Genomic DNA, 26,200 nt, shown 5'->3' with positions numbered 1-26,200 from the left:
TCTTTTCTTCATCGACCTCTTCTCGACCTCTCCTATGTGCGCTTCCCTCCGTCTCTTGGTGGTCTTCCTTCGCTCAGCTCTCTAGCTAGCTCTCTAGCTAGCTCAAGCTTAACCCACTCACCCCTCGATCCCAAACAGTACGAAGTACAAAAAAGAAAAGAAAAGAAATATGGCCACATACGCCCGCGACGTAGCCATCCGCGAAGCCAAACTCCATGTCCGTGAAATCGTCCGCAACGACTGGTCCTTCCATCCATCGACCGACGCCGGCGCGCCCGCCTCGTCTTCTCCGCCGCCTCCAACACACGAGATCGCAGAATGGCGACTGCGCGAATACGACAGCTCCGGGTCCGAGCTGGAACCCGTATCGTCGCCGGACATTGGGGCCTCCGATCACACCGTCCTGCCTGATTCGTTGCGGGCCATGTCTCCCCGGCGCAAACGTCGTCGACAAGAGGAGGAGGCCGAAATGCGTTGGAATGAGGGGTTACGCACATGGGTCGAGAGACGGAATGCCTGGTCGGGCGCCCTGTCGAGGGAGGAGATTCGTCGACGACAGCTGCAGCCACGGGACTCGCAGCTAGAAGATGGTGCACTATCGCATGACGACCAGAAGAAAAAGGAGGAGGCGTCGAATCCTACATTGGAGTCTTCTACATCGTCGGCCGGTTCTGGATGCGACGAGCTCACCACAAGAACCGAAGTCTCCTTGTCTATTACAGAAAGGGAAGAATTTACCTCCCAGTTCCCTGCCGACCGCGAACGCGAAGACGAACCCTCGACCGCTGATCCAGAGAATCTCCATCCCACCGCATCCCTCATCCCCGACCCGGATCTAACCACCGGGGTGACGCCTACGACACCAGCTCCTGCCCCCGCCAGTGTAGCAGCTACTGAAACCGCTGCATCGTATCATGACCCCTCGACCGGCGACCAACAACAACAGCAAGAAGAAGAAAGAGAAAGAGAAGATCCCTTCATCCCCGTGGCTCCCACACTAATCTCCACCACCAACCCTGTCCGCGCCGCCATCGCCCCAACCATGTACCCCTCCATCTACTCGAAGGTCGTAGTCCAGGGTCTTACGCCCACCGTCCCCATCAACCTGGTCGACGTGACCAAGGCCATCGTCCAAGGCTGGAAAGCAGATGGTCAATGGCCGCCTAAACCTGCGACCTCCAACATCGTGCTCCAAGATGACGCCACCGTTCGAAAACCCAACAATGCACTCGACCAGGCCTCCCCCGAGTCGAAGAAGCGATCTGGCGTCGCCAGTGCCGTCCGCAAGGTCCTGCATTTTTCGGGCTTTCATCCGCATCGGAGATCCTCGAGTCACGGGCAGAATGATGTTCCTACTACCGGGGAGGGGAATGGGATCGTGGATCAGACGATTCCAAATAAGTCATAGGGTTGAAGCAGAAAAGATAAGAAGAAAAAAAAGACATATTTGTGTTTGGGTGTTAAGGATAGCATTACCTTTTTTGGTTGTCTTCAAGGTGATAGTTCTTGCATGATGGTTGATTGCTGATTGACGATGAGCTTGGTTCGATTTGCATGAGTACTGCGCTGCGTTGCGCTCTTTGGATGTTCTGTTCTCTCTTCCATTGTCTGGTCTATTGTTTCTGTTTCTTGTTCTTTGTTGCATTGGATTCGTGCTGGATTATCACTCCCCTTCATATCACTCACTACTGGTTTGTACGCATAGTGCCTGTTGCATATCTCCGCATGATTGATTTCCCTACCTTCCCTACTTGACTGCCATATTCGTCCGGGGTTTGGAAACACTAGGCGGCACAATTAATTATTGATCATAGTCTGTCTAGTTTCTCTTTATCAAACCACACACGTTTCAAGCAGGCTCTACACATCACATCTAGTATCTGGGTAAACTAAAAAATCATAAGCGGCCATGACTCGTCCATGCTCATATACCTGTTTCTTGGGATCTGGGTCTGGTCCGAATCTCCGAGAAGACCCAGTGTCTCGAGGGCATTAAAGAATGCCAGAGCGGCATCGTCAAATACCGTCGCGGGAGGTTGTTCCAGCTGTACAGCCACCTCCGGTCCAATACTGACCTCCTGCGGCTGCTGGCCACCACGTCGCGTAAAGTAGTATTTCCCTCGGTGTCGGGACCAGCTCTCGTTCACGTACGCTTGCAATTCGCGGACGGCAGACTGGCGGATCTTCTGGAAGAACTTGGGGACAGTGGTGGGGGTGTCGTCTCCATCTCTTGCGGCAAAGGCGTTGGACGACAGGCTCAACCCTCCTAGATCATCGGTCTGGAGTTGGTTGTGCAGGTGGGACGCAGCAAGGAGGACGAATTGTCGGAAAAAGCGGACCTGTGAAACGAGACTCTCGCCTTCGCTAGTGATTCTGTCGACATACTCCACGACCCGCAAAGAAGACCTGATCATTCGGATAAAAGAAGCAACAGTGAGCGCAACGGGGGGTTCGTTGAGCATCTCTAGTCTTCGGATTATAGTACTCAGCGCACGGTATGTGGATCTAAAGACGACGTTGAAAATGCCCAGTATCGACGAAACGCAGCTGCGATCCATAGTATCCAGACTGAAAAGCAGTTCTTCAAAAGTAAGAGACACGGTATGAATAATCGGTCGACAGAATATCCATGCAGCTGGATTACTAAAAACAGTCTCCAGGTAAGCCGGAAATACCGCTTGAATCAGTATTGCCCTCAGGGTAGGCTTGTTCGGATCACCAGCTTCATAAGAATCTGCCATAGACGCATGCATCTGCTCAACAAGATAGTTCTGTTGACCATCAATGGCGGCTCTTTCGGAGACGCCCTGGATGAACGTGATCAGCGTCTTTGCGACCTTCTCGGAGGAAAGCTTCGGTTCGTAGCTCTTGAGTCTCGCCACAATGTACGTGGGGTCTGTCGAGGGTAATGGAAATGATGTTGGATCAGTGAAAAACGGGTCGATAAGGCAAATGTCTCTTGTATGCTGTTGCAGGAAACCAACGACGCGATGAACGAAGCCAACATATTCGCCTTGCGCACTTGCTTCGCCGCTACCTAGCTCCCGGTAGTTTGCCTTCATCGACGACATCATGTTTTGAACAAGTTCCCTGCATTCTTGCTTGGTTGTTAAAAGGTCTTTGCTTCGTCGTTCTTCCAGGTCTTGCAGATGCGCACGCATGTTCGACAGGAGACTTGATATGAGAGACACTCGACGCTGTTTGAAGTCATCCGGTGTAATTGAAAATCGCCCATCTTTTTGATCCCTCGAAAATGGCAGGTTCTGTAGCACGGGATTCGTTGAATCTTGGTTCAGCAAGGCCTCCGTTAGGGAATGTTGGAACTTGAGTATCGACTCTCTTTCCACCAAACTTGACATCCACAAGGCAAAGACCTGGAGTTTGCACTCGGAAGTAAACCGAGGGTCTTTCTCGATACAACTGGCCAAGAACTTCGGCGTAAATTTTCTAGTCTGCATTGTCGCTCGAAGTGTTGCCCAAGAGTCACTATCGTAAGGGCTAAGGTAGTTGTCCCAGTGCCGTATCCCATACTTCACGAGCACCTCTGCGATAGAAGTCCAGCAATCAATGGCATCCAAAAGTAATGCGTCTTCTGGGCAATTGTCCTCGCCGAAACAGTTAGAAACAAGCCGGGACACAGCTGGATAGAAAACCTTTTCCACGTGCTCAATTCCAGGCCGCACTGGTGACCATTCTGCGCCGCACAAGGCTTCAATGTCCGTCCAGTCTCCAAATTCTTGGCTGTCTTCGTCAGCGGTGACTGAAACGACACCCGCAGCTGCTGTATGCAGGGAGCGGCATTTCTCCATATAAGCCGCTATCACCCGTAGGGCCTCGGTTACGGTACTATTCACGCGAGCCAGCTTGGAGTTGAAAAGGCCCAATACTGCTGGGACAGGTGCCTTGGAGACAAGTTTCTCGGCGTGGTCTAATGTCGGGGCAGACCGAATAGCACTCTGCAAGCCACTAAGAGAGGATTTCAGCAACGATTCGATTTGACGTTGATTCTGTGAGATTGTCCGCTCGATCAAGTTGTGAGAAAATTGGTTTCCACCGGTGTTTTGGGCCTCCACCTCCCTTCGGGCAAAGGTATGTTGCTTCAACAATTCGGAAACAAAGTAGCAATGCCAGTCGGCAAACGGTTCCAGCCCAGATACATCCTCGTCTGTGGAGAGTTTGAAACGAACAAGCCTGGACCAAGACCGCAGACTGATATTGCATGTTTCACGATGAGAGCTAGCGGGGTGCACAAGGTTCTTTATTGCTTCAAGTCGAGGCCGACATCCATCAGGAACAGAATAGTACAAAGTGCAGAGAAGGTCATGGTGGTTCCTCAGAGCGTCCAAGTCTGTTTGATGGATAGACTGGTCTTTGGGATACACTCTGCCGTGGTTAGGTAACAGGCGCCATGCAAAATTCCGGACCCTTTTCTTATCATATGCCTTTGACAAGTAGCGCAGGCCGCTTGCAATAATTTTCAGGAATATATGAAAACATGGATCCCCTGTCTTGACTTCAAGAGAAGGATTGCGGTCAAGTTCATCGAGGAAAGCCGGGGATGTGTAGTTCTCTTCAAGTTTCAGATTGTATAGGGTATTTTTGGCGAAAAAATCATAAAGCGTATCCAGGAGTGGTTTGCAATCGCGCCAGCCCCAACTGTTAATGAGGTAAAAGCACCGGTGGAGCAGAGCTCGGCAATAATTGTTATACGAGATAGGTGTAACGGAGTTGCGATCATAGACATCTAACACCGGTCGTAGCAAGGCCTGGATTGCCGACCAGTTGTCATGCCTCTCCTTAAAACGTGACCCGACTTGTGCAATTCCAAAAACGTCGATTTCGCTCAAGGGGAGAATGTTGAATATTCGATGCCATCTACTTTCCAGGGCTTCAATGTCTTTCGAAGTGTCGGAATCCCCTGCCTTAGGTATTGAGTATGCTTCGGCCACAAAATCACCAAAGTACCACTTGAGAAGGTCTGTACGGCCTAATACCTTCTGAACAATGACATAAGCCTCAACAACCGAGTAATTGTCTCTGATCCCTGATTCCCGCGCTTCACGGGACTTGCAGGCTTGGAGAAAATTGGAAATATTTGCCTGTCCTGCTGGGCTTGAAACAAATAGTATGACAGGATGAGAGGCCACCCTGACAAGCTCTAAGGCTTCGTTTGCAATGCCTGCATCAACAAGAGCATTGCGAGCTATTTGTAACGCTTGGTTCGCAAACACAAGATTGTAAGAAGAAATGCTTGCAACGTGTTCCAGATCGCGAGGCGGCATTGACGACACGGGCGTTATGTTGTCGTTGAGCTTGGAAATAAGGACATGGACTCGTTTTATGAAACCAACCCTGTCGATGGGGTCGATGAAAGCCATCGTTTCCGTAACGTATTTAATTAAGCTTCGATATATATTGCTCCCTCGTCTGCATAGGTGACCGGCGGTAGCCTCGACCGCTTCATGCTTTTCGACATCCTCAATTATGGCGTCAAAAGCGATACCAAGCTCGGATGATACACTATCATTCCAAGGACCCCATCGGAAACTCTGGTGACCGACCTTCATGGAGAAAAAGCCCCCATCTTTGTCTAGGTCCCGCTTGCTTATCTCGAGAGACTGGGCAAACTCGGTACTGCCAATAAACGTAGTCTCATGAAAGAACGTCCCCGGAAATAGGGGAGAGACATTGAAATCTATAGTATATGAGCTCTGGAACCCTTTGAGACCACCAAAATCTCGGGGTCGAGGTTGAATATCCCTGCTTTTGGCATCCAAGGGCTCTGGATCTGGGGTCACAAACGAAATCGTCTCCTGGTTTTCAGCCATATTAACATCCAATCGTTTAGGAGGCCGTTTTCGCCTTTGACGGCGTGATCCCTGGGCGTGGGTCCCTGGTAGTTCATCATGTAATTTGCTCGATGTTTTCGCTGTGGCGATTAGGGGACCATAGGCAACAGGGGCAGTGTGGTTGGTAAGAAATCGTTGCATAACCGGATTTTGAAGTGAAGCCCTGGGCAAGTGTTTGTGACGGTTACCGCTAATGAACAATGAAAGAGACCGATTAAGGGGCAATGAGCTTGATCCCATATAGTTGCCAGTACTAGCTGGCTCTGGTGCCACAGGCCTCGGAACATTCCTCTTTAAAGATGACACGGCCACATTTCTACGGACAATCCATTTGTTTCCTTGGTCACGTTGTGCAGACTTCGGGGGTATATCATTATGTCCTGAAGCTGGGGTCGGTGTTGTGTTTGAGGTTTCAACGGTCCCGCTCTCCCCAGATCGAGTCTCGAATCCAGCATCAGATATAGGGTATTCTATTGTATCTCGGGCCTGGTCAATATCGAGTCGATCACTTTTATTTGTAGCAAGATCCATCAAAGGTTGTCGTGTCCGAGCCATCACCTGGGGTTTCGGCAACTTGGTTTGTCGAAGGCGCCCTGTATGCCATTCACGTAAGGAAGCATTAGCATCTTCTGTGTCCAACCTCGAACTCAGCCTGAAGACCTTGCGGCCAGGACTATGTCTTCCCATATCTCGGCGAGATCGGACTTTGCGCGCCGCGACTCTAAGGAATTGAGGCTGTCGGCTTTGAGGTTTAGCAACATCAGGGGCATCCAATAGGCTAAGTCTAGGAGGGGCTGGGGCAGGCTGTTTTTCGCTTCGTGATGGATATATCGGGTCCGTAAGTCGAGTTTGTCTTTTTAGGCGAGATCGCTTAGAGTAAGTATTAATCCGAGCACTGTTCCCTTCTGGCCTCGACCGCTTCTTTTCCTGGTTTTCACTCCGGGATGAAGTCGCGCGTGTTGCAATTGGGAACATGTAGTCAATGCGATTGTCTTCGAGGATATCATCTCCCAGATCTTCGTCATGGAATGGATCGTCAAAGCCTACTAGATTAGCTAATGCCTGGCGGGCATTAATGTGGCCACCGACTTCATCGTCTCCACTTTCATTGCTGCTATCACGGTCAGCAAGGTTCTCCAGTGATGCCAATTGCCCTCTTGCACTAAAGGGTGTAGCAGAATCATTCCGTTTGGTGACTTTTCTGGCAACGCCCTTCGCATTCTCCAGCCGAGCTGCTTTGTCATGGTTTCGCTGAGTAGAGCTCAACCGAGAGTGTTTTTGCTTCTGTTGGTCCAATCGCAGCCACGAAGCCGGAAGAACACCTTTTATTCGACGTTGAAGTTGCCTTACAGCTTCTTCATGCGCATCCTCATCTCTTTCATCAGGATAGTCACTTTGAGTTGCTGTCGACTGGACATCAGCGATGTCACCGCCGTCGGATAAATCCATATCATGCGCTTCATCGCCGGCATCTTTTTCCACTTGACTCGGCAACGAGCTATGATTGTTTAACGCCGGTGGGATAAACCCTCGGGGAAACTTGAACTCCTTGAAAGTCTGTGTGACTTGCGGAGACGGGCTACCAGAGCGGGGTGGACTGGGAGGCACATTGTGGGTTGAATTTTCTTCCATATGGAAAGGCGAAGATGAATTATCGACGATCATCTGAGGTCGAGCCAAATGCTGCGGACGAGATTGATCACCAGGCCTCGATATCTTGCGTCTCTTCGGGCCCCTAATACCATCTGGAGAATTCTCCCGGGTAGGAGATAAATGTTGTGCATGACGCTGAGGGCTCTTCTCAGGTCCAAAACTGACCTCTGCAGATGGAATTCCCGCCGTAGGGCTACTCGATGGTGGTTCAGCATTATCAACAAAATCATGGCCCTGACTCTCCTTTGCCACACGCAATGCTTCCTGGTACTGAGCTATACGTACTGGCCTGATGCCTCTTGCCTTCATAAGAGTTTGATACTTCGCGTCTTCCAGTAGGTAAGGATGCAACTGGATAGGATTGCGCTGTCGCAGGGATCTCCTTGACGGCTGAGCCAATTCTTGCAGGACGTCTTCTGGGATTTCGAGCGGAGATAGCAGATCCTCTTGTTTATTTCTTGGTGGCTGATCCGTCCCATCCTTGTCAACCTGGCCATCAGCTTCATTCAAAGGTAAAGAGTGAAGTGATGAGGGCGGGGACGATATAGGAGAGTGGTCATCATTGCCATCATCTTCTGACCGTCTCTGGCTATCAGTTGGTTCCCTTGGTGAAGGTGAAATAGGGACCTGCTTCCGGAGAAAAGGGTGATAGCCGGCCTGTAGTTCGTCCGGAGAAGACGACGGAATGTCCCACACGTCTCTTTGTTTCGCGGCCCGCGGCGTCGACGGTGGACTTGACTCTGGAGCAGCCAAGAGTTCTTGAGATGCATTGTTATCCATCCTTTCATCCACCATCGTATCCTCGTCCACGGACCCCGTCTGCAATCCTGCAGCGTGCTCCATGTTTTCCCCTCTTGCCTTCGGCGTAAAGTCCCCATCGTCATTATTTTGTGCGAGTGCTGTAGTTAGGACATCATGGCTTGATTGCGAAAACCGATCATTGTCTTCATTGGCATCCAAAGAGGAAGGGCGTTCCTCATTGGTATCTTCATCCTGAGAGGCCGGGACTGTCTCGTTTAAGGGACGTGCAGACACTGCATTTACCAGCACAATCTCGTCTCCATATTCAACATCCTGAATCACATCCTTTGTATCCTGACTGTCGAGCTCCCCTTCGGCGTCCGAGTCCGGTACAAATCCTCGTTCCCGCCATGATTCCATTTGTATCCTTGGCGCTGATACCCATCGCCCTAGATCTCCATTTCCGAGATAGTGTGACACGTCCAGACCAAATTGCAGCGAGCGGCGTAGAACTGAATCGAACCTGCCTCGAAGCGGGGATTGCCAGGACGCGTCGAGATGCCGGGGAGACGCGACGGGCGGAAATTTGGCGATTTGCCGCCTTGGCCCGCCCCGACATCCTTCAATTTCGATATGGCTTTGCGCGCACACGCGTTTAAGTCAACGAATTAATTTCAACCGGCACTGTCAGTCATCGCCTCTGTCATGAGTCGCAACTTCATCCCCGCTCTCCTGGCCATTGGCATGGGCGTTTTTACCGGTACGAGCACTTAAAATACTGCGTCAGCATTCCACTAACTGTCTGTCAACCTGGGTCGCAGGTTACTACACCTTCAATCCGGCATTCCGTGAGCTACACTCGGACAAGGAGACTACACAGCGGTAGGTCCTTTGGCAGTGTCTCCTATGTCCAGCGATCCACAGTCTTGTCCTTCGAAGCTGACCTCGCCAAATACATATAGAGATCCACCCATAGAGCAACCACAAGGTCATAGCACCTCAGGTACTACTTCAAGCGCGAAAGACTCGACGCCACCTACGGAAAATAGTAAAAATTAAGGATATCAAGAGATGCTAGTGGCACTGTGGAGCTAGGACGAACAGAAACGTCAGTTCATATGGCTCTATCCGACCTGCTACTTCTCCAGGTCATGGGCAATGATGTTGGATCAATGCATGGCGTATCAGAGCAGATACCGGTGCCCTCTACAGCACTTACAACTTGGTATGACTAGTGAGTCAGCCATGACTTTGGTTGATTATTATACTCCTATGCACGGCGATGCAAGAAAAGAGTAGGTTGAACCCAGCCAGCCCCCTCCCAATGGAAGAAACGCTGGCAGTCTCCGAATCCATTTCAAGACATATATACCCCCACTCAAGCGTCATTGTCTCTATTTCTACGAATGTACAACACTGCTACCATGTACGGTTGCATCAATAGACATCTCTTTCTCGTGGTAGCTTACAGAATTGACATAAAGTAAAATTCACCTGTTCGTTGCGCCATTTCCTGCAGCAGGTCTGACCGAGCGGGATATTATCCCACGGATGCCGCTCGCAGCTCGACACAGGAGTTCCGAAATGTCCACAAAGGAATCCTTCTTTTTCCCCTGCCTGTAACCAGATTATGACCGTTGTGTTGATATCACTGTTCCGAATACGCCGAATCCCATTTGCGCCCCCTTATTCCGCTCGATCAATCATACTTCTTCCACGAGATTTCTGGATCCATTGATCACCAGAGGGCCTTCTCCAAAGGCACGCCCGGCAGGTGCACCAAGCCATTCCACGGGTACACTGACACTGCTTCCTTCGCGGCCACTGAGCCATCTGGCCATGGTTGGATCTGCCCTTTCGACATCCTGTAGCTCTTGCTCCGCTGAAGCCACCTCGGCAGCCTCCGCGGCGGGAATTCGGCCCCGCCGTTTCGGAGCTTGTTTCCGTAGAAGCCTGTTGATAGTATCCATCTGTAAATTTTCGTCAATATCCATTTCACAGTAGATCAAAAAGTACTTTCTGAATCATTGACACAGACGGACAGCGATCAATTCCAACTACATACTTTTTCTTCCTCGTTTCGCTTTTCACTTAGGTTCTTTCGCCGTCGAGCCATCTCCGCCCGTCGCATGGCCCGCTCCTCTGCAGTCAAGTGCTTCTTGACCTGGGGTTCTGTGTCCATGTCAGTTAAGGCGCTCAGAATACTGCGGTGATGCACACAACGGTATCCAGAACTCACCCATTGGAAGTTGCAAAAAGTCATTCCCCAGAGTACCCCTTTGTCTTTTGGTCATCTTGCTCAGATCGGTAGAGGGTAATCCATCCTCGCTATCGATCTCTTCTTCATCCATGTCGTCCTCTAAATTCACGTCCCCTCCATTTGTATTACCTACCCCGCTTTCATCGGGGTCATCTGGCTCGCCTTCGGCATCTGAGTCTGGCTCAGAGAGCTCTTCATCGTCCTCGTCATCCTCGTCATCCAGCTCCATCTCCTTGGCCTCGACACTTTTGACTAGTTTGGTGGCCCCAGAAGCCTTGGCATTCCTTTTTGACACCGGCGGCTGAGGTGGGACGTCATCCATATCCAGATCGCCATCGACATCTTCGTCATCTTCGCCAGGCACATCCTCGTCGTCGACTTCATCCTCTTCCTGATCCTCTACGTCATCTTCGTCGCTCGTGTCGACTTCAACAAGCCTTTTTCTGGGCCGACTGGTCCGTGGCCCTGAGACAATGGGGTTTTCTGTGAAGACGTTGACCGAGCGTCTTGTCGAAGTACGGCTACCACTGCTCGCAACTTCGCGCAGCTTATTTGATGGCATTTTTACGGTCACACAGATCGACCTTTTCGACTCCTCTGCCAGAGATCGAACAACCGTTACTAATGTAGACGGTGCGACAGCTCGGGTCTGTCTTGTAGGCCTGGTAATCGTGTTAGAATCCAGATTCGGTGGATCATCCCGGGCAAGACGGGCACGAAGAGAGCGACGTAAGGACATGATGGGCCGATCAAAGGATCGTGCAAAAACAACGAGCACAAAAAAAAAAAAAATTACCCCCAACAAAGAGCGATAAAAAAAGAAATACGAAATACGAGCAGTAAAGAGGGGAAAGGGAAATATTTCCAGATTAGAAATAGAGTAAAAGTGCAGAAAGTTGTGAAAAAGCAAACAAAGAGAATCCAAGCCAACTAGAGGGATGATTGAAGGTGAAGGACTCAAGGCTGTATGGGGATAAGGATTTGATGAAAGATAATGGTCATTCAAACTAGTATTGGGGAGGGTTTCCCAACCTCAGAATGGGGAACAATGGAATTTGGGGTGGGAAGGAGGGGAGAGCGATGAGGGTATCCAGAGATCACAGGCAAATCTGGTAGTGACGACGACTGACTGGCTACGTGGGCCAGCGTTGAGACTTGACACAGTCTGGAAAGGCACAGGCCATCAATCAATCCCTATCACATCTTTTGACGCCACTTGGGAGGTTCTAAGCTGACAGCCACCTTGGAACCAATGGGAGCATTCTGGTCCTGGACCCTAGTACTCCGTGGACTGTCTTCTGAACAAGGTGGAAGGAGGGGATCCAACGTTGGAGCATTCGTGTCGGGCCACGGACATTATGTTATTATTCCTGGGCTGGTCGAGCAGGGATATTGATGGAGAAACGCAGGCAATCGGAGGAGGCAGAAAAATCAAATAAAAAAAGGGGGGGGGGGAGGGACCGCGCGCAGCAGAAAACATCGGGGAAGTGAGGAGAAATTGAATGGATACTTCGGGATAGAAATCCGAGAATGGACGGGGGGAACTCACGGGGGAAATATCACGGAAATTAATTGGTACACACAAGGACTGGGAATCAGTCCTATCCTATATATATAGAACGGATCGGAAGTCCGGTATACAACCACTAATCTGCTCAAGAAGACCAGGAACTCCGAGGCGATGCGAGCATGACGGAAGGCACTATGCGAGAGTATTCTGCCGGGCGGTGGCATCTTGGCATGCTGACTACGACGAGCAATATTGACCTATAAAGATAGCAAGTTACTGGTCTCAATGCCTGAATAAATATGGGATGGTAAAGATAGATAGAGAAGGAGAATTCCATTAGAGGGAATCAATCTCCAGACAACTTCCCTGTCCTCCTGGGAGTAATAGGTTCTTCCTATGTATATTGGATCATACCTTCGTACAACTGAAATGCTCAATTGACACGCTACACTCAGCCCAAACACGCCACTATCTCGAAGGAAGCTTCTACTACCTCGCACGTAGGTACGAGTAGAACGCTAATAGACTAGATGCCTCAGGTTGACAATATTAGGTACCTTTTAGAACTTCGGCCTGTACGACAGGATATGATACCACACATGACAATACTAAGACGGCGGCAATACAGCCGAGGTCGACATCAACGTAGGCCAACTCCCTCTCCATAGGGACTGTCTCTCTACCATCTTCCTTTCTCTCCATCTCAATCAACTCTATTCCCCATTTCCCTTCCTCTTATACCGTCAGTCATCATGTCTGACTCCAAACCTAACCGTTCCTCTATCCCGGACTGGCAAAAACCCAGCTCTACCAGCTCCAACAACTCCACCTCCACACCGTCGCCCAGCTCTGACGGTGCCTCCCGATCGGCTCTCATAGAGCAAGCATCCAAGTTCTTACAGGATGAATCCATCCGTGACGCTTCAGTCGATCGCAAGATTATATTCCTACAATCCAAGGGTCTCCGGAATGACGAGATCGACCGCCTCTTAGGTGTATCTCGCAACGCCGAAGCCAACTGCAACAACTCAACCGATTCCGCTTCCTCAGATTCTCACAATACCCCAGAGACAAAAACCAAGACAGCGACATCCAGCACCCCTTTGGCCTCTTCACCCGTCACAAGACCTAGTAACCAACCTAGCGACGCTAATAGTGCCAAAACCGAGACCTCGTCGTCACCCCGCGACGTCCCGCCCATCATCACATACCCCGAATTCCTTATCCACCAATCCAAGCCCCCACCACTCGTGACCCTACGCAGCATCCTATACACCCTCTATGGCGCAGCCGGTCTCGGTGCCAGCATTTACGGTGCAAGCGAGTACCTCGTGAAACCAATGCTCGAGAACCTGACGAGCGCAAGACACGACCTAGCGCAGACCGCATCGGCCAACCTAACCAAGCTAAACGAGAAGCTGGAACAGAATGTATCCATCATCCCACCGCACCTGACAGCCCACAAGACGAGCGACTCCGACGAGGAGACCGAATCCATCACCTCGGATCCAACAGAGCTGTTCCATCGCGATGTGGCGACGCAGACCTCGCAGGATCTGGAACAGCCTCGACCGACGAATGAGACCGATGGCGAAGCGGTGCCCGGTCCCACGGCAGCGGTGAATACGCACATGAAACGGCTCGATAGTATCACTTCTCATCTGCGGGAATTCTCCGACACGGAGAGAGAGTCCTCGACTATGGATGACACCGTGCGCACGAGTCTAAATGATCTGCAGCACTATCTTGATGGTTTACTCTATAGTAAGCCGGGATATGGCCCCGTCACTGGCTACGGCGTGTATAGCACCCCCGGCATGGACAATAATGGGACCGCAACGGGAGTGGGAAAAGGCGAGGAGGATGCGATATTGAATTTCAAGTCAGAAATTAGAGGCGTGAAGGGTGCATTGCTAAGTGCGAGAAACTTCCCTACTAGTCGTGGAAGAGTTGCTGCTGGTCTTTCCGTTGGGAAATAAGGTGAGGTGAAAGAGTAAATGAGGTAGATATGAGATGGAGATAAGAGATACCATGTAGATGTGACTTTTCATGGTTTTTTGAGAATGTGTATTGGATGTACTGGTAGCTGCCAACCAACATGGCGTTCAGGGGTCTGGTCTCTTGCATCGAAGCACATCTGAAATGTATCCTATGTAGAATGCATTCCCCCCTCCTCCCCTGTCCATCTACCCCTCGTAGCAAATACAAATAGGCTCTCCGTATCGGCGTAGCAAAAGGATTCAATTTAATTTTACTTCAACACATGGGCTGGGTAGAAACGAATTATAATAATAACATGTCACATATGAAGACCAACTTCTAAATACAACTTATAACATGTCGCATCTCGTACATTTGGGTCGGATCATGGCGAGTACGGTTTAAACAGCACATACATATATCTGGTCTTCCCTCGTACATAGAGCTCGTAGGATCGTTGCCCATACAACGGATCACACCTGAGGCACTCAAGGAGTCGCCCGACTCATGGCGATGAGACGTTTCACACCGACCTGATGGAGAGTATCAGCATATGTTGTAAATACGAGATATCGCTAGCGGGCCAATTGACTTACCATCCAGTTACCACACTCTTCGGTCCTGTTTGTCAGGATATCGAGATGGATTGTCCGTGCTGTCTCATAGTCACGGGCTTGAATGGCACGTGCGAGTTCCCCCATGTCTGCAATGGTGTTGGGCTTGAGCAACTCTTCATTGTTGAGATGATCGAACAAAATATTCAATCGACGCTCAGCATCCTCGACTTGTGCCTTGAAGGAAGACGGCGCACGGGACTTCACGCGCTGCATGTCTGCGTTGAGGATCTCGAAGACAGGCATGGCATCCGACGGGATGTGGGAGCGGTCACCAGGGGCTGGAAAACGTTAGACAGGATCCGTCAGAGGTCTCGAGTGGCCACTTACGGTATTTAGGGGCTGCTGGGGGCGCCGCCTTTTGCGAAGAAGCGGTACTGGGACGGGATCCTGTAGCCGGGGGAGGCACCTGCTGCGCTGGGGGTACATTTGATGGAGGTGTGCTCGGGGCATACTGGCTTGCAGCTGGAGGCACTGGGGCCATCTGTGGAGCATAAGGAGAGGCAGACGCCTGAGGAGGAGGTGGGACAGGAGCACGTGTCTGCATCGGAGGGCTTGACACCTGCGCTGCTGGGCTAGGAGCATACCGATTACTTGGTGGCGGCACAGTCGGTGGAGCGTTGTAAGGGGAAGGCCCGCGGGGAACTGGAGCTGGGACACCCATGGTGGAGGAAGCCGTTGGAGGAGGCTGAGGCAAGGAAGCATAGGGGTTGGCAGGCGGGGGTCCTGGAGGGATGGAAGGCGCCGGAGGGCCCGCAGAAGGGGGCGAGGTCACCCGTGGAGGAGGGGCAGTGCCCTTTGGTGGAGGCGGAACGGAAGGTGTCCGCTGAACACCCGCAGGCGGCGGGGGACCTTGGGCGATAGTAGGAGATTGGTTCGGGAACGGTGCAGAGATGGGTGCAGCTGTGGTGGCGGGCGTTCCTCTGCGCGACGTGGGAGCTTTCGTGAAGCCTTCTGGCAGATCGTTCCAAGCAGGAAGATTGGTGGCGGTGGTGTAAGTAGTGATGGTAGCTGGAGACTGGTTGCTGCCCGCGCGAGGCGGAGGAGGCACAGTCCCACCTAATGGCTGAGCACCGTAAGTGGGCGCCTGCGTCGGCTGGTATCCTGTCAGTGCGTAGCTGCCTCCAGAAGCTGGTGCGTAATGGTTGACTGGCGGAGCTGGAGCGGCGGCAGCAGCAGTAGGGGCGTATGGGTTCGCAGCGGCAGTCGGCGGCGCATAGGGGTTGGGAGCGGCGGCAGTGGCAGCTGGAGGAGCGTAGACGTTGGGCGCTGCAGCTGGTGCGTTGGGGGAGAAGGTGGACTGAGACTGATATACATTGGACTGCGTGGCTGATGGAAGAGGCTTCGTCTTGGGCATTGCCGTTCTGGCCATGGGCTGTGTGCGCTGAGCCGGGGCCTGTCTCATCGCAAGCTTAATGCGGTTCCGTGCGATGTCTGCCTCAGGGTGCTTCTCCGGGACAAGGTCGAGATACTTCTGCGCCACTTGCAGCCGGCCGTGGGTAGCGACGACGTCAGCGTACTCAATGTACTTGTCGTACAGCGTACTGAGCTTCCAGTCAGAGTCCTTGGTGCGTTCCGTGTCCTGAAACTTGGTAACCTGGCGGAAAATGGTCACCTTCTCGATCAGTCCCTGGAGAGCGCGTACATGGATCGAGAAAATAGAGTCGTTATCAGCAGTCTCAACAGCCTTCTGTTCGTTCTCGCGAAGCTCTTCGATCCAAATTGAAACAACCTTCTCAAGTTTGGAACCAACCAAGAAACAAAGCGAGGCATCCTTGCGAGCACTCTTGTCATCTGTAGCACGGATTTGCTCCTCCAACCGATCGCCAAGCGCTTCGCAGAGGTCAGCAAACTCGCTCTCATCGGCAAAAGTGCACAGTGCTGCCATGACCTCCTTCCAGTTGGACATATCGGCATTGTACACGACATCCCACAGGTTCTTGCCGACGATGGATGCAAGCAAGCGAACGTAGTTCGGGCTGTCTGTCTGCTTTGAGAAATAGTGTTCCTGCGCCTTTTCGATGCATTTCGGGCCCCCGCAGATAGCAATCATGAAGGCGTCAGAAAGACGGTTTTCTTTCAGAGCAACATCAAGGGCCTTGTCGAAATCACCGAGAAGCAATGCTCTAGTGATGCCCTTCTCCGCCTCGGACTCGGAGCCGCTGAAGATTTGGAAGGGATTGTTGGTCTTGGCACCCTTTGATGCAGCCAGGTCTGACAGGAAATTATCTGCTTCAGGGGTCGGGTCGAACATCGATTGCAGGCGCCTGTGCTTCTTAGCTCCCGACCCGCGGGATTCTTTCGCTGGCTCGCCATTGACTTCCTCTTCCTTGTTCAGTCCCAGTTTGGCCAGTCCATCGGCAGCCTCATCAGCTTGATCCTGGAATCCAAGATATTCCACCAGGCTTTTCCGGGGATTGGTAGAAATCAATGTCTCGATCACCTTCCAGTCGGCTTTCTCCTCGTCACTAGCTGCGTCCGCAGCCCTGGCCTCGCAAATGCTTCGCAGGTCACCCTCTTTGAGGGCATTCTCAAAGGTTTCCGTGGACTTCCCAACAGCCTCATCGACCTCGAACGGGCTGATCGTAATCTTTGATGTTCGCTTGTCCTTCTCAGCCAAACCGACCGACACAATTCTTCCGCCAAAGCCGAAAGTGGCACTGCAGGGTCTTTCGAGCCACTTGGGAGCCTTGGGAAGCGAAAAGCTCGACACCTGAGGTTGGGTCTGCGCTTTCGCAAAGAAGTCTTCTCCGTCTAGAGCCTGATTCTGGTCTGCAATGGCCTGGGCGTTATCACTGCCAGTACTCTGGATGGTCTGGACGGCAATCCTTCCATCGAACGAGGCGGTGGCAAAGAAGTTGGGGTTGTGAGGGTTCCAGCGAGTCTGGAAGGTCCAATTGGTGACAACAGGAAATTCGCCATACGAGTGACCAGTCTGCGGATTCCAGCAGATAGTACGGTTGTCCTTTCCAGTCGACAAAAGAAGGTCAGGATCATGAGCGCACCACGACAGCGACAACACGCCGGACTCATGCCCCCGAAGAGTCTGTGACAAATTAGTGATCAGAAGGCCTACAAATCAAGGGAATGCAAAGGAGACGGGCCTACCCTTTCAGGGGCGTGGGAATTGCGGAGATCCCAGACGCAGATCAAAGGATCGGATTCTAGCGGAGTTGCCGTCACGAGTTTTGTAGGCTGTATACACCGTGTTAGACTTAATATTCATCTCCACCGCTAATCACCGGTCTTACCTTCTCAGGATCCCACGCCACAGCGCTAACAGCTTTCCGACCCATATTATTAAGAGTCAAACTCTCCTTCTTCGTCTTGACATCCCATACGGTAACAAACCCCGCACTGCTTCCAGTAACGAGGATATGTGCCACCTTCTTGTTCCAGTCCAGACACTCAATGTCATCAGCGCGAGCCGCAGTGCCTCCAAGTCGGTACGGGTTCGCGACGTTATTAAGATCAGAGATGTAGAGCTGTTGGAAGAATAAGCATAACCATCCTTCTGTAGTCATCGATACAGGCGAAATACCTCTCCCTTTGCACCTCCAGTTGCGAGCAGGTTCGAATGCTTAGGATTGAACTGGAGAGCCTTGATAGCCCCTGAATGTTTCGAGGTCCTCGACACCACAGCGTCGCTGCTGAAACTGTCAGCTAATCGAACAAGAACAACACGTTCCATCGTCTTCTATAATGCTACCAACCTTGATCCACGAAGTAGCTTGTCGGCGTCCCATAGATCCAAAGATCCATTCTCCAAAGCACCAGCGATCACACCCCGTGTACTATCGTCGGATTCTGTCCATGCGAGGTCATTGAAACTATAACCCACAGTCAGCATTACATGCACAAACAGAGAATGGACACCGAGGAAGTCCCATACCCAGAGTCGGTGTCAATCTTAGCTGTAGGTTGCAGCTCCCCACCAGCCACCTGTCTGTCAAGGCTCAGGTCCCAAAGCTCGAGGCATGTTTCATTGGAGAAATCAACATCCACAGCGCCCGCGCGAGTTCCAGTGGCTATCAACGGCGATGCGGCCCCGGGGGACCAGGCAAACGTGGCCGTCCGGGGAATCTCCCTCAGACGCACCATGTTGGAAAGGTTAAGGAGTGGCAAGGAAAGGTAAGACAATATAGATCAGGAGAAGACCAGACTCAGAACAACCTAGTAACAATGGGTCATAAAAAGGCAGTTTGGAAACAGTAAGCAGCTAATGAGAAAAGTTAACAAACGAGACACGTCCAAATCAGACAACCCCTCTGTCTAATTAATCGTGATCTGAGGGGGACTTGCCAAGTTATGGGATGCGATCGAGGCGGTCTTCGAACTCAATCAACCAAGTGTCCTCCTTGGGCTGTTTGGGGGTAAGAAAATCCGCCTAACCCTTTTGGGGACCCTCGTCAAACCACCCGTAGATGCACGTGATATCACGCGAATCCATCGAGAAAGTCTGGGAGAAGAGATGAAGAGGAAAGAAACGAGGCGAATTCAGGGCGTAATTACACTCCTGCCTATCAACCACGTTATTTTTATGGCCACCTACTAGTCTCCAGTCCTCGCTGCACTCTCGATCGTTTCACCATGAGCGAAAAGGCTCGCTTGAAGTGCACCATCTATGTGGGGGGTCTCGACCAGGCGGTTACCATGCAGACGCTGGCCGATGCGTTCGTGCCTTTCGGCGAGGTCGTTGATATCACCCTCCCCAAGCCCGATGTTCCTAACTCCAACGACCTCCATCGGGGTTTCGGCTATGTAGAGTTCAACCTGCCGGAAGATGCAAAGGAGGCGATCGACAACATGGATGGAAGCGAGCTATACGGGCGGACGATCAAGGTGGCGGCCGCCAAACCGCAGAAGGATAGCAATGAGGGATTGGGAAGCAAAACGGCTATCTGGGAACAGGTACGCAGGCAATTCATCTCTTCTCTCCAAGCAGAACTAACTACGGAATGTACAGGAGGGCTACTTGGCCAAGTACGCTGTGAGTGAAGAGGATAAGATGGCGACAGAGCAGGCCCAAATGGCTGCAAGCGATCGACCGCAGGACCCAATGCAAGGACTTGAAGAGCTGGACGTCGCTGGACCGAAGCCTGAATGAGTGTCTTAAAAGATGATACCCCTCGAGAAGGACAAAAGTGAAAGCTAAGGGACGAGGTAACTTTTTGCACTATTCCCCCAGAACTCTCCGTTCAAAGCCGTACTATATACACGTGCTCCAACACCCGAGGCTGAGTTTTAAGAATTTTCTTTCTTTTATGAATCTTGTTCCCCCGCGACATCAGCTTCCTGGTGAATAATACAAATTATCTCCGACAAAACCAAAATACAAGTCGCCTGTTGCAATCAAATGATGACGTGATTGTACAATTTAGTGCTCACGGTTCTCGGGACTGTTGCGGGAAAGACGAAGGGTCTTGTCGGACATGAGCTTGTGTGCACTGGAGTAGATAGCAGCTCCCACGGCAACGCTGCAGTGATCATGTCAGTGAGACGAGTAACAATTGGGGGATGGGCAAAGTGGCAGGTTTGATATCTATGTCTCTAAATGCTCCAAAGAATACCAAAAGAACAAACGTACCCAAGGACGAGTCCTGTCGAGGGAGTAAAGCATTAGTACCGTAACGTATGAGACGTTAGCATTCGAGGACGTCACATACCGAGAGGGATCAACTCTGGGGGCACCTTCTTCAAGGTACGCAGACGCTGGGAGATAGTGTGCGCTAGAGACATCAATTAGTTTCGAATTCTGATCCAGAGTCGACAGTATCCAGCTCTCATATGATGCATAATCCATGGCCAGCTTCTCAGGGAGCGCATACCGCTTTGGTTCTCCTTCTACACTGTTGATTAGCACAAACCGCAAACTGCCAAGGCCTCATTTTTCTAGCCGGAACGGTAAGGGCTGAAACTCACAGGAGTAGGGAAAGCAAAAGGCCGAGAGGCCTGCATCCGCAGCATACGAGTGGGATACATGGTGGGGGCTGGGACCGACAAACAGCACGCTGGCAGGTGTGAAAGGTTCCTGGAGGTGGAGGGAAAGGAAGCAAAGTGGTGACGATAGGTTGCAATTCGAAGGGGAGGTTTGGTCACGTTCCCGAGTCGGGTGTTTAGGAAATCTCGCCGCATGAGTGGCTCGCTAGACCGCCCGCGGTCACTCCCGGCTTCACTGCTTCACGGGTCATTCCACTCCACCGGCGCAAACCTCACCACATCTTGCTCCTTCCCTACCTCCCCATCCACTCGCCCCCTCGACCCTTCAATTCCCCTCCCATATTATTGAACGCTTCTGCAGAGCTTCTTCTGCTCCACAGAATCAAAATGGGTGCTATTCCTGAAGCCGATCCCGATGAGGTCATGGAGACCAAGCCCTTCAAGTTCGTGACAGGTGAGCTTAATCCCAACCAGGACGCTCTTGGCTGAACGGTGTAAATGATGGCCAATTGCTAACTTTTCCATAGCTGGTACGTTTCTTCCAGGTTTTTGATCGATCGGATCGCTCTCGTCGCCATCATTGGCGTGGTGTTTGTCCCCAGTCGTGCATCTGCAAAATGCTGACCACCCGATCGATAGGCTATGATGCTCGCTTTCCCCAGATGAACCAGTAGGTCTTCCTGCAATTCCAGACCTCTCAATTTCTCTCCTAACCTCTATCCTTCCATCAGGACCAAGCACTGCTGGCAGAACTATGTCGACTACTACAAGTGTGTCAACGCCAAGGGCGAGGACTTCCGCCCGTGCACTCAGGTAATTCTCTTACAAAGGAGACTCGATATATAGGATCTCGAGGACATTTTTCTGATTAAGATCTAGTTCTACCACGCTTTCCGCTCCCTGTGCCCTAAGGCCTGGACTGATCGGTGGGACGGCCAGCGCGGTAGGTTTTTTTTTTTTTTTTTTTTCAATTCGCTTTTTTCCTTTTCGACGTTCTTTCTTTGTTACCTTTAAGTGCCTATCGGTGACAGTGCTAATCAATTTCAACAGAGGCTGGCAACTTCCCTGCTCGTCTGGACCAATAGATGATTTCTGTGTTTGTTGATTGACGTTGAATTTTTTTTGTGTCAACATGTACTCTACCTGATCAACGTGGGAATAGTTCCATCCCTAGTGTGTTGGTGACATGGACGTATATAGACTCGCAGTAGTTTGAACTCGTTCCTGAGCAGAATGTGTAAATCTACGCCATACATAAGTTGGATAGCAACGCGGTACTCCTCTCGTACTATAGTCTACCTTCGCCTCCAGTTTCTTAGAGGAAGAAGACGAAATAGTATCCAATCTGCAATTTGAGAGTAGTCAAAATTATACGTAATTTTATTATCTTCTATCTATCTAGATTATATCTATTCCAATTCAATATACAACCAACATGAATAAAAAAGAAACCAGAACAGTAGCTGTAAAATTCCCCTCCACTGGGGCGTCTATGCCCGACAACCAATTTCAAATGCGAAAAGCGGCTTATCCATCGTGATCCCGATAGGCATCGGCCGATATAAGGGTATATATCTCGGTGCTATCAACGGACAGCACTCGCAGAAACTGAGGGGCAAACAATCATAAAAAAAGAGAAGAAAAAAGAATAAGGAGAAAGGAAAACAAAGATAAACGGGAAAAAAAAGACAACAAACAGATGCATTATATACAGCAAGAAGTCAAACCCTTTTAGTCCCTCCAGTATAGCTAGCCAAAATCGTGTACATGAGACATCAAGATCTAGAAGAGATGGCAGTAAATATGACGGTAAATATAGTCTATGCTTTGCACTTTTCCTCAGGGATTCCCTTCAAAAAACGGTAGAGTTTCTTATGCTCTTCCAAGAAGATAAACGTAGCGATGGTATGAGGACCTAGACGAATAAAGCTAGGAACCCAACCGCGGAAGGCCCAGGTAAATCCCTCCTTGCAATAGATATCGCGTAAAAGACCCAGGAGACTGTGTCCACGGCTCTCTGCTGGGGTAGCACTCATCACGCGGGTCTTGATCACGTCCACGGGACTGCAGACGGTTGTGGCGACAAACCCGGCCATCAAGGAAGCGGAGAAGTGCGTTCCCAGGTTATCGGACATTCCAAGTTTCTGGATGCAGATGCGCTTGAAGGTATCGTACGACGCCAATTGCGATGCTGTCATCAGCACGGCCCGAGTCGAGTTGGGCCACACTCCGCGGAAAAGACTGGCGGGACCTTCTGTACGAGTCATCTGAACCAAGCCGTGGAACGCGTGTCGGTAGTTACGTCGTTGGTCTGGGGGAAGTGCAGCATCAGACTGCATGCGCACGTTCAGAACGTCGGCTGGGTTCCCAGCGATCCCGCCGATAAAGCCCGAAGCACATGCAATTCCAACCAAGGCTAATAGACCGGGAGGTGAATCGGGAGTCGAGAAGCGGGACTTTAGCTCCTCGTAAATGCCAAACCGGGTGGTCGAATAGGTTATCTGTCGCAACATGGCTGCCGAGAGCTATATGGATTCCTGTTAGCGACGGCATTTCTTTCCGTGAGTAAGAGTTGGAAGTTTGGAATATACCCCACTGTATAAACCCAAGAAGCCATCATTCTTGATGACATGACCGAATGTCCCCAGCATAGATGAAGGGGCACCAGTCCCACGTGTTTGCAAGCGAACCTATTTGTATTTAAACGCACGGCATCGATTAGCGAGCGACAACAATGCGGATGCAGCCACCACAATGGAGAAAGAACGGCACGAATAATAAAACCGAGGAATATTCACCTTCACTGTAACCTTAATGTTAGCCTCAGATATCTTCACGGACTATCAGACAAAATGGATTGTACTCACCGAGATCCAACGGGTGGGTAACGGCCGCGGCAAAGCATGACGCAGAGCCTCCGAACCAAAATGGATAATGGACCTTTTTCACGGGAGCAGGAGCAACCCGAGATTGCGGTATATCCAACTTCGCGGTGCTAGCCATCTTGACGGACAAGATGTGAGCATGCCAGCGGCAGATCTAGGGGGGAAGAAGAATGGCAGGTTTGTGTTATCAGGAAATCCGAATTGAATTGAATTCTGCGCCGGAGATAAATCAAGGCGCCGAGGCCGGCAACAACTTCGCCAATCAACGGTTCGGTTTTTCCGGACCACGGTAATGTTCGGTAATACAGTCCCGCGCCGGAAAGACCTAGTTGGATGTCTAGAGTGATGAAGTCGGTAGTTGATTTGCGACCTAGACGAGATATTAGAGGGGATTGCTGAGAGTATGACCTAATACAGACCAGGATCGTGGATGGTCTGGGAACGGGATGGATGGATGGACTGGGTATGTAGGTACTTGAGATGCATGTACAGATGTATGTACAGGGATGTACATTGCATATCATTGGTAAGTATTGAGAAGACTAGGTATTTCTCATCTACAGTCTTGGGTAGGACTATATGTATACTGCATCTACTACATTCCTATAAGAAGAGCGATCTCTAGCCCATATCCGTATGCCTATACACGTGAACGAGGTACTCCGTACAATACAAACAGTCGGCCGCTTATTTCGCCGCTCCGAGTTGTTTTGGAGATCTGAAGACACGCCGTCCAGAGAATTATTTTCTCGCGTCGTTCAAGTCCACCACTGTTGAGTCATGCACCTGCTGGCTGCCGGTAGGGCCCTGCGTATTAGCAGCGGCAGGTGGTCCATTACTTCATCGAGCAGAAATGTCTGTATCCCGCTCTCACAGCCACGAACTTCTCTAGCCATCACCCGGAGAACCTGGAGCTCGACAGCGGCTCGCAGGACATCAGATAATGCCAATGCCAGCCAGGACAGCAAATCTGCCCCTCATCCTACCATGAAAGGGTCGATATCCATAGAAGGAAAATCCTACCCAACAGACGAGTGGACGAACACGCCAGACTCGATCCTCTCGCATATCGGACGTCGGTTATACCTTGAGAAGAACCACCCTCTTTCGATCATCCGGGAGCTGCTCGAGAGTGAATTCCCGCGTCCGATTTACGGAAACTATTACGAGAAAGACCCTGTCGTGTCCACGGTAAAAAACTTCGATGTCCTGGGTTTCCCGCTCGACCATCCGGGTCGCAGTCGAACCGATACCTACTATATCAACCACAAAACGGTGCTACGAACGCATACTAGTGCCCACCAGCAGGCATATTTCCAGCAGATCAACCGGAATGAAAATATCCGACCGGAAGAAGTGGGATATACGGTGGTCGCGGATGTGTATCGTCGAGATGCAATTGACCGCAGCCACTATCCCATTTTCCACCAGATGGAAGGCGCAATGCTATGGAAACGTCCCGACACCGAACCCCTAAAGCACTCAGAGCAAACGGCCGCGAAGATACTGAACGATCTTAACCGTATTCCGCCCCATGACGTCGCCGTCGAGGACCCGAACCCCACCATCCATCCTGAGCGAAACCCCCTACAAGCGGTGCATCACAGCGCGGAGGAGGTCGAGGCCATTGGTGCGCATCTGAAGCGCTCGCTGGAACGGATGATCATCAAGATCTTCACGGAGGCTAATAAGGCCGCCGCCGGCACTACAGACGCCGAGCCCGAGCCATTGAAGGTTAGATGGGTGGAGGCGTACTTCCCATTCACCAGTCCATCCTGGGAGCTGGAGGTATTCTGGCAGGGAGACTGGCTCGAAGTGCTCGGTTGTGGTGTGATTAGACAAGAGCTCCTGATCAACTCGGACGTGCCCAACCGCGTGGGATGGGCCTTCGGTCTGGGTTTGGAACGTCTCGCTATGCTACTCTTCAACATTCCCGACATTCGACTCTTCTGGTCTCGTGACGAGCGATTCCTGTCGCAGTTCCAAGACGGCCGGATCACCCGCTTCGAGCCCTTCTCCAAGCACCCGGCCTGCTACAAGGACGTGGCATTCTGGCTCCCCAGCGCGGTAGGCAGTGCCGCCGGCGGTACCACCTCCGTTCATGAAAATGATATCATGGAGATTGTCCGTAACATTGGCGGTGACCTTGTTGAAGATGTCAAGCTCATCGATGAATTCACCCATCCCAAGACGAATCGCAGAAGCATGTGCTATCGTATCAACTACCGCAGTCTCGAGCGCACTTTGACCAACGAGGAAACCAACAACCTCCATGACAAAGTACGAGAGAAACTAGTGGCTCAGCTGGGTGTTGAGTTACGGTGATTTGAGCGTACGCGTGTGATGTGGAATCTGTAAATTATATTCGGGACTGCCTCCGGTTGGCTAGAAGTTTCACTTGTATTTTATCTTGTAGTATATTTGCTCGCTTATATCAAAATGATCTCTACTTCTGTCCACTGGTCGTCTGTCGTACCGACCATACACAGTTAGGTGTATGTGTCATCTAATTCCAGGAATTCCACATATTCTCAACTCGGAGCAAAGCCTAATCCTCCAACCGACTGCTATTCGTCCTCTAAACCCATGATGCTCTGTATGACTATATAATACCAAGGCAGCCAAAGCAATGCAAGGGTGTATAAAACCAGATCCCAATGCAATGCTAATATCATACCACATCCTTGCCAATGCTCCCTCAATCCAATAAATTAAAAAAAAAAAAAAGGAACAAAAAGTGGGAGGCTCACTTTTTGAGTCCAGCAAAA

The 26,200-nt window shown here is 51.0% G+C and overlaps 10 protein-coding genes across 10 annotated transcripts; 5 read left to right on the top strand and 5 right to left on the bottom strand.

The window, feature by feature from the left end:
- Positions 1-169: 169 nt before the first annotated feature.
- On the top strand, positions 170-1,408 carry ATNIH1004_008394 (DUF4050 domain-containing protein; the record flags this gene model as incomplete). The annotated part of the gene is made up of 1 exon (XM_033573004.1): positions 170-1,408. The coding sequence occupies one exon, from the start codon at positions 170-172 to the stop codon at positions 1,406-1,408; it is 1,239 nt and encodes a 412-aa protein (XP_033423556.1).
- Positions 1,409-1,889: 481 nt separating this feature from the next.
- Positions 1,890-8,663, bottom strand: ATNIH1004_008393 (uncharacterized protein; the record flags this gene model as incomplete). Its single annotated transcript, XM_033573003.1, has 1 exon — positions 1,890-8,663. The coding sequence occupies one exon, from the start codon at positions 8,661-8,663 to the stop codon at positions 1,890-1,892; it is 6,774 nt and encodes a 2,257-aa protein (XP_033423555.1).
- Positions 8,664-9,946: 1,283 nt separating this feature from the next.
- Positions 9,947-11,242, bottom strand: ATNIH1004_008392 (PAPA-1-like domain-containing protein; the record flags this gene model as incomplete). Its single annotated transcript, XM_033573002.1, has 3 exons — positions 9,947-10,213; positions 10,309-10,415; positions 10,483-11,242. The coding sequence occupies 3 exons, from the start codon at positions 11,240-11,242 to the stop codon at positions 9,947-9,949; spliced, it is 1,134 nt and encodes a 377-aa protein (XP_033423554.1).
- A 1,523-nt stretch (positions 11,243-12,765) lies between these two features.
- Positions 12,766-13,992, top strand: ATNIH1004_008391 (peroxisomal membrane protein PEX14; the record flags this gene model as incomplete). Its single annotated transcript, XM_033573001.1, has 1 exon — positions 12,766-13,992. One exon carries the CDS (start codon positions 12,766-12,768, stop codon positions 13,990-13,992), a length of 1,227 nt encoding a protein of 408 aa, XP_033423553.1.
- Positions 13,993-14,481: 489 nt separating this feature from the next.
- sec31 (putative protein transport protein (SEC31)) lies at positions 14,482-18,708 on the bottom strand (the record flags this gene model as incomplete). Its single annotated transcript, XM_033573000.1, has 8 exons — positions 14,482-14,526; positions 14,590-14,888; positions 14,938-17,653; positions 17,716-17,802; positions 17,859-18,092; positions 18,149-18,254; positions 18,321-18,437; positions 18,500-18,708. The coding sequence occupies 8 exons, from the start codon at positions 18,706-18,708 to the stop codon at positions 14,482-14,484; spliced, it is 3,813 nt and encodes a 1,270-aa protein (XP_033423552.1).
- Positions 18,709-19,197: 489 nt separating this feature from the next.
- On the top strand, positions 19,198-19,714 carry ATNIH1004_008389 (RNA-binding protein; the record flags this gene model as incomplete). Its single annotated transcript, XM_033572999.1, has 2 exons — positions 19,198-19,518; positions 19,574-19,714. 2 exons carry the CDS (start codon positions 19,198-19,200, stop codon positions 19,712-19,714), a joined length of 462 nt encoding a protein of 153 aa, XP_033423551.1.
- A 270-nt stretch (positions 19,715-19,984) lies between these two features.
- On the bottom strand, positions 19,985-20,589 carry ATNIH1004_008388 (uncharacterized protein; the record flags this gene model as incomplete). The annotated part of the gene is made up of 5 exons (XM_033572998.1): positions 19,985-20,084; positions 20,195-20,207; positions 20,274-20,336; positions 20,436-20,451; positions 20,530-20,589. The coding sequence occupies 5 exons, from the start codon at positions 20,587-20,589 to the stop codon at positions 19,985-19,987; spliced, it is 252 nt and encodes an 83-aa protein (XP_033423550.1).
- Positions 20,590-20,934: 345 nt separating this feature from the next.
- On the top strand, positions 20,935-21,632 carry COX12 (cytochrome c oxidase subunit VIb; the record flags this gene model as incomplete). The annotated part of the gene is made up of 5 exons (XM_033572997.1): positions 20,935-21,001; positions 21,187-21,217; positions 21,279-21,360; positions 21,427-21,490; positions 21,598-21,632. 5 exons carry the CDS (start codon positions 20,935-20,937, stop codon positions 21,630-21,632), a joined length of 279 nt encoding a protein of 92 aa, XP_033423549.1.
- Positions 21,633-22,367: 735 nt separating this feature from the next.
- ATNIH1004_008386 (putative mitochondrial dicarboxylate carrier) lies at positions 22,368-23,060 on the bottom strand (the record flags this gene model as incomplete). Its single annotated transcript, XM_033572996.1, has 1 exon — positions 22,368-23,060. One exon carries the CDS (start codon positions 23,058-23,060, stop codon positions 22,368-22,370), a length of 693 nt encoding a protein of 230 aa, XP_033423548.1.
- Positions 23,061-24,212: 1,152 nt separating this feature from the next.
- ATNIH1004_008385 (phenylalanine--tRNA ligase) lies at positions 24,213-25,757 on the top strand (the record flags this gene model as incomplete). Its single annotated transcript, XM_033572995.1, has 1 exon — positions 24,213-25,757. One exon carries the CDS (start codon positions 24,213-24,215, stop codon positions 25,755-25,757), a length of 1,545 nt encoding a protein of 514 aa, XP_033423547.1.
- Positions 25,758-26,200: the final 443 nt, after the last annotated feature.

The sequence above is a fragment of the Aspergillus tanneri genome (genome assembly GCF_003426965.1).
Source record: "Aspergillus tanneri strain NIH1004 chromosome Unknown AapTan_6_pilon_pilon_pilon, whole genome shotgun sequence".
In the NCBI taxonomy this organism is placed as follows: domain Eukaryota; kingdom Fungi; phylum Ascomycota; class Eurotiomycetes; order Eurotiales; family Aspergillaceae; genus Aspergillus; species Aspergillus tanneri.
The sequence above is the reverse complement of the archived record's forward strand: the minus strand, read 5'-3'. Positions and strand labels throughout refer to the sequence as shown.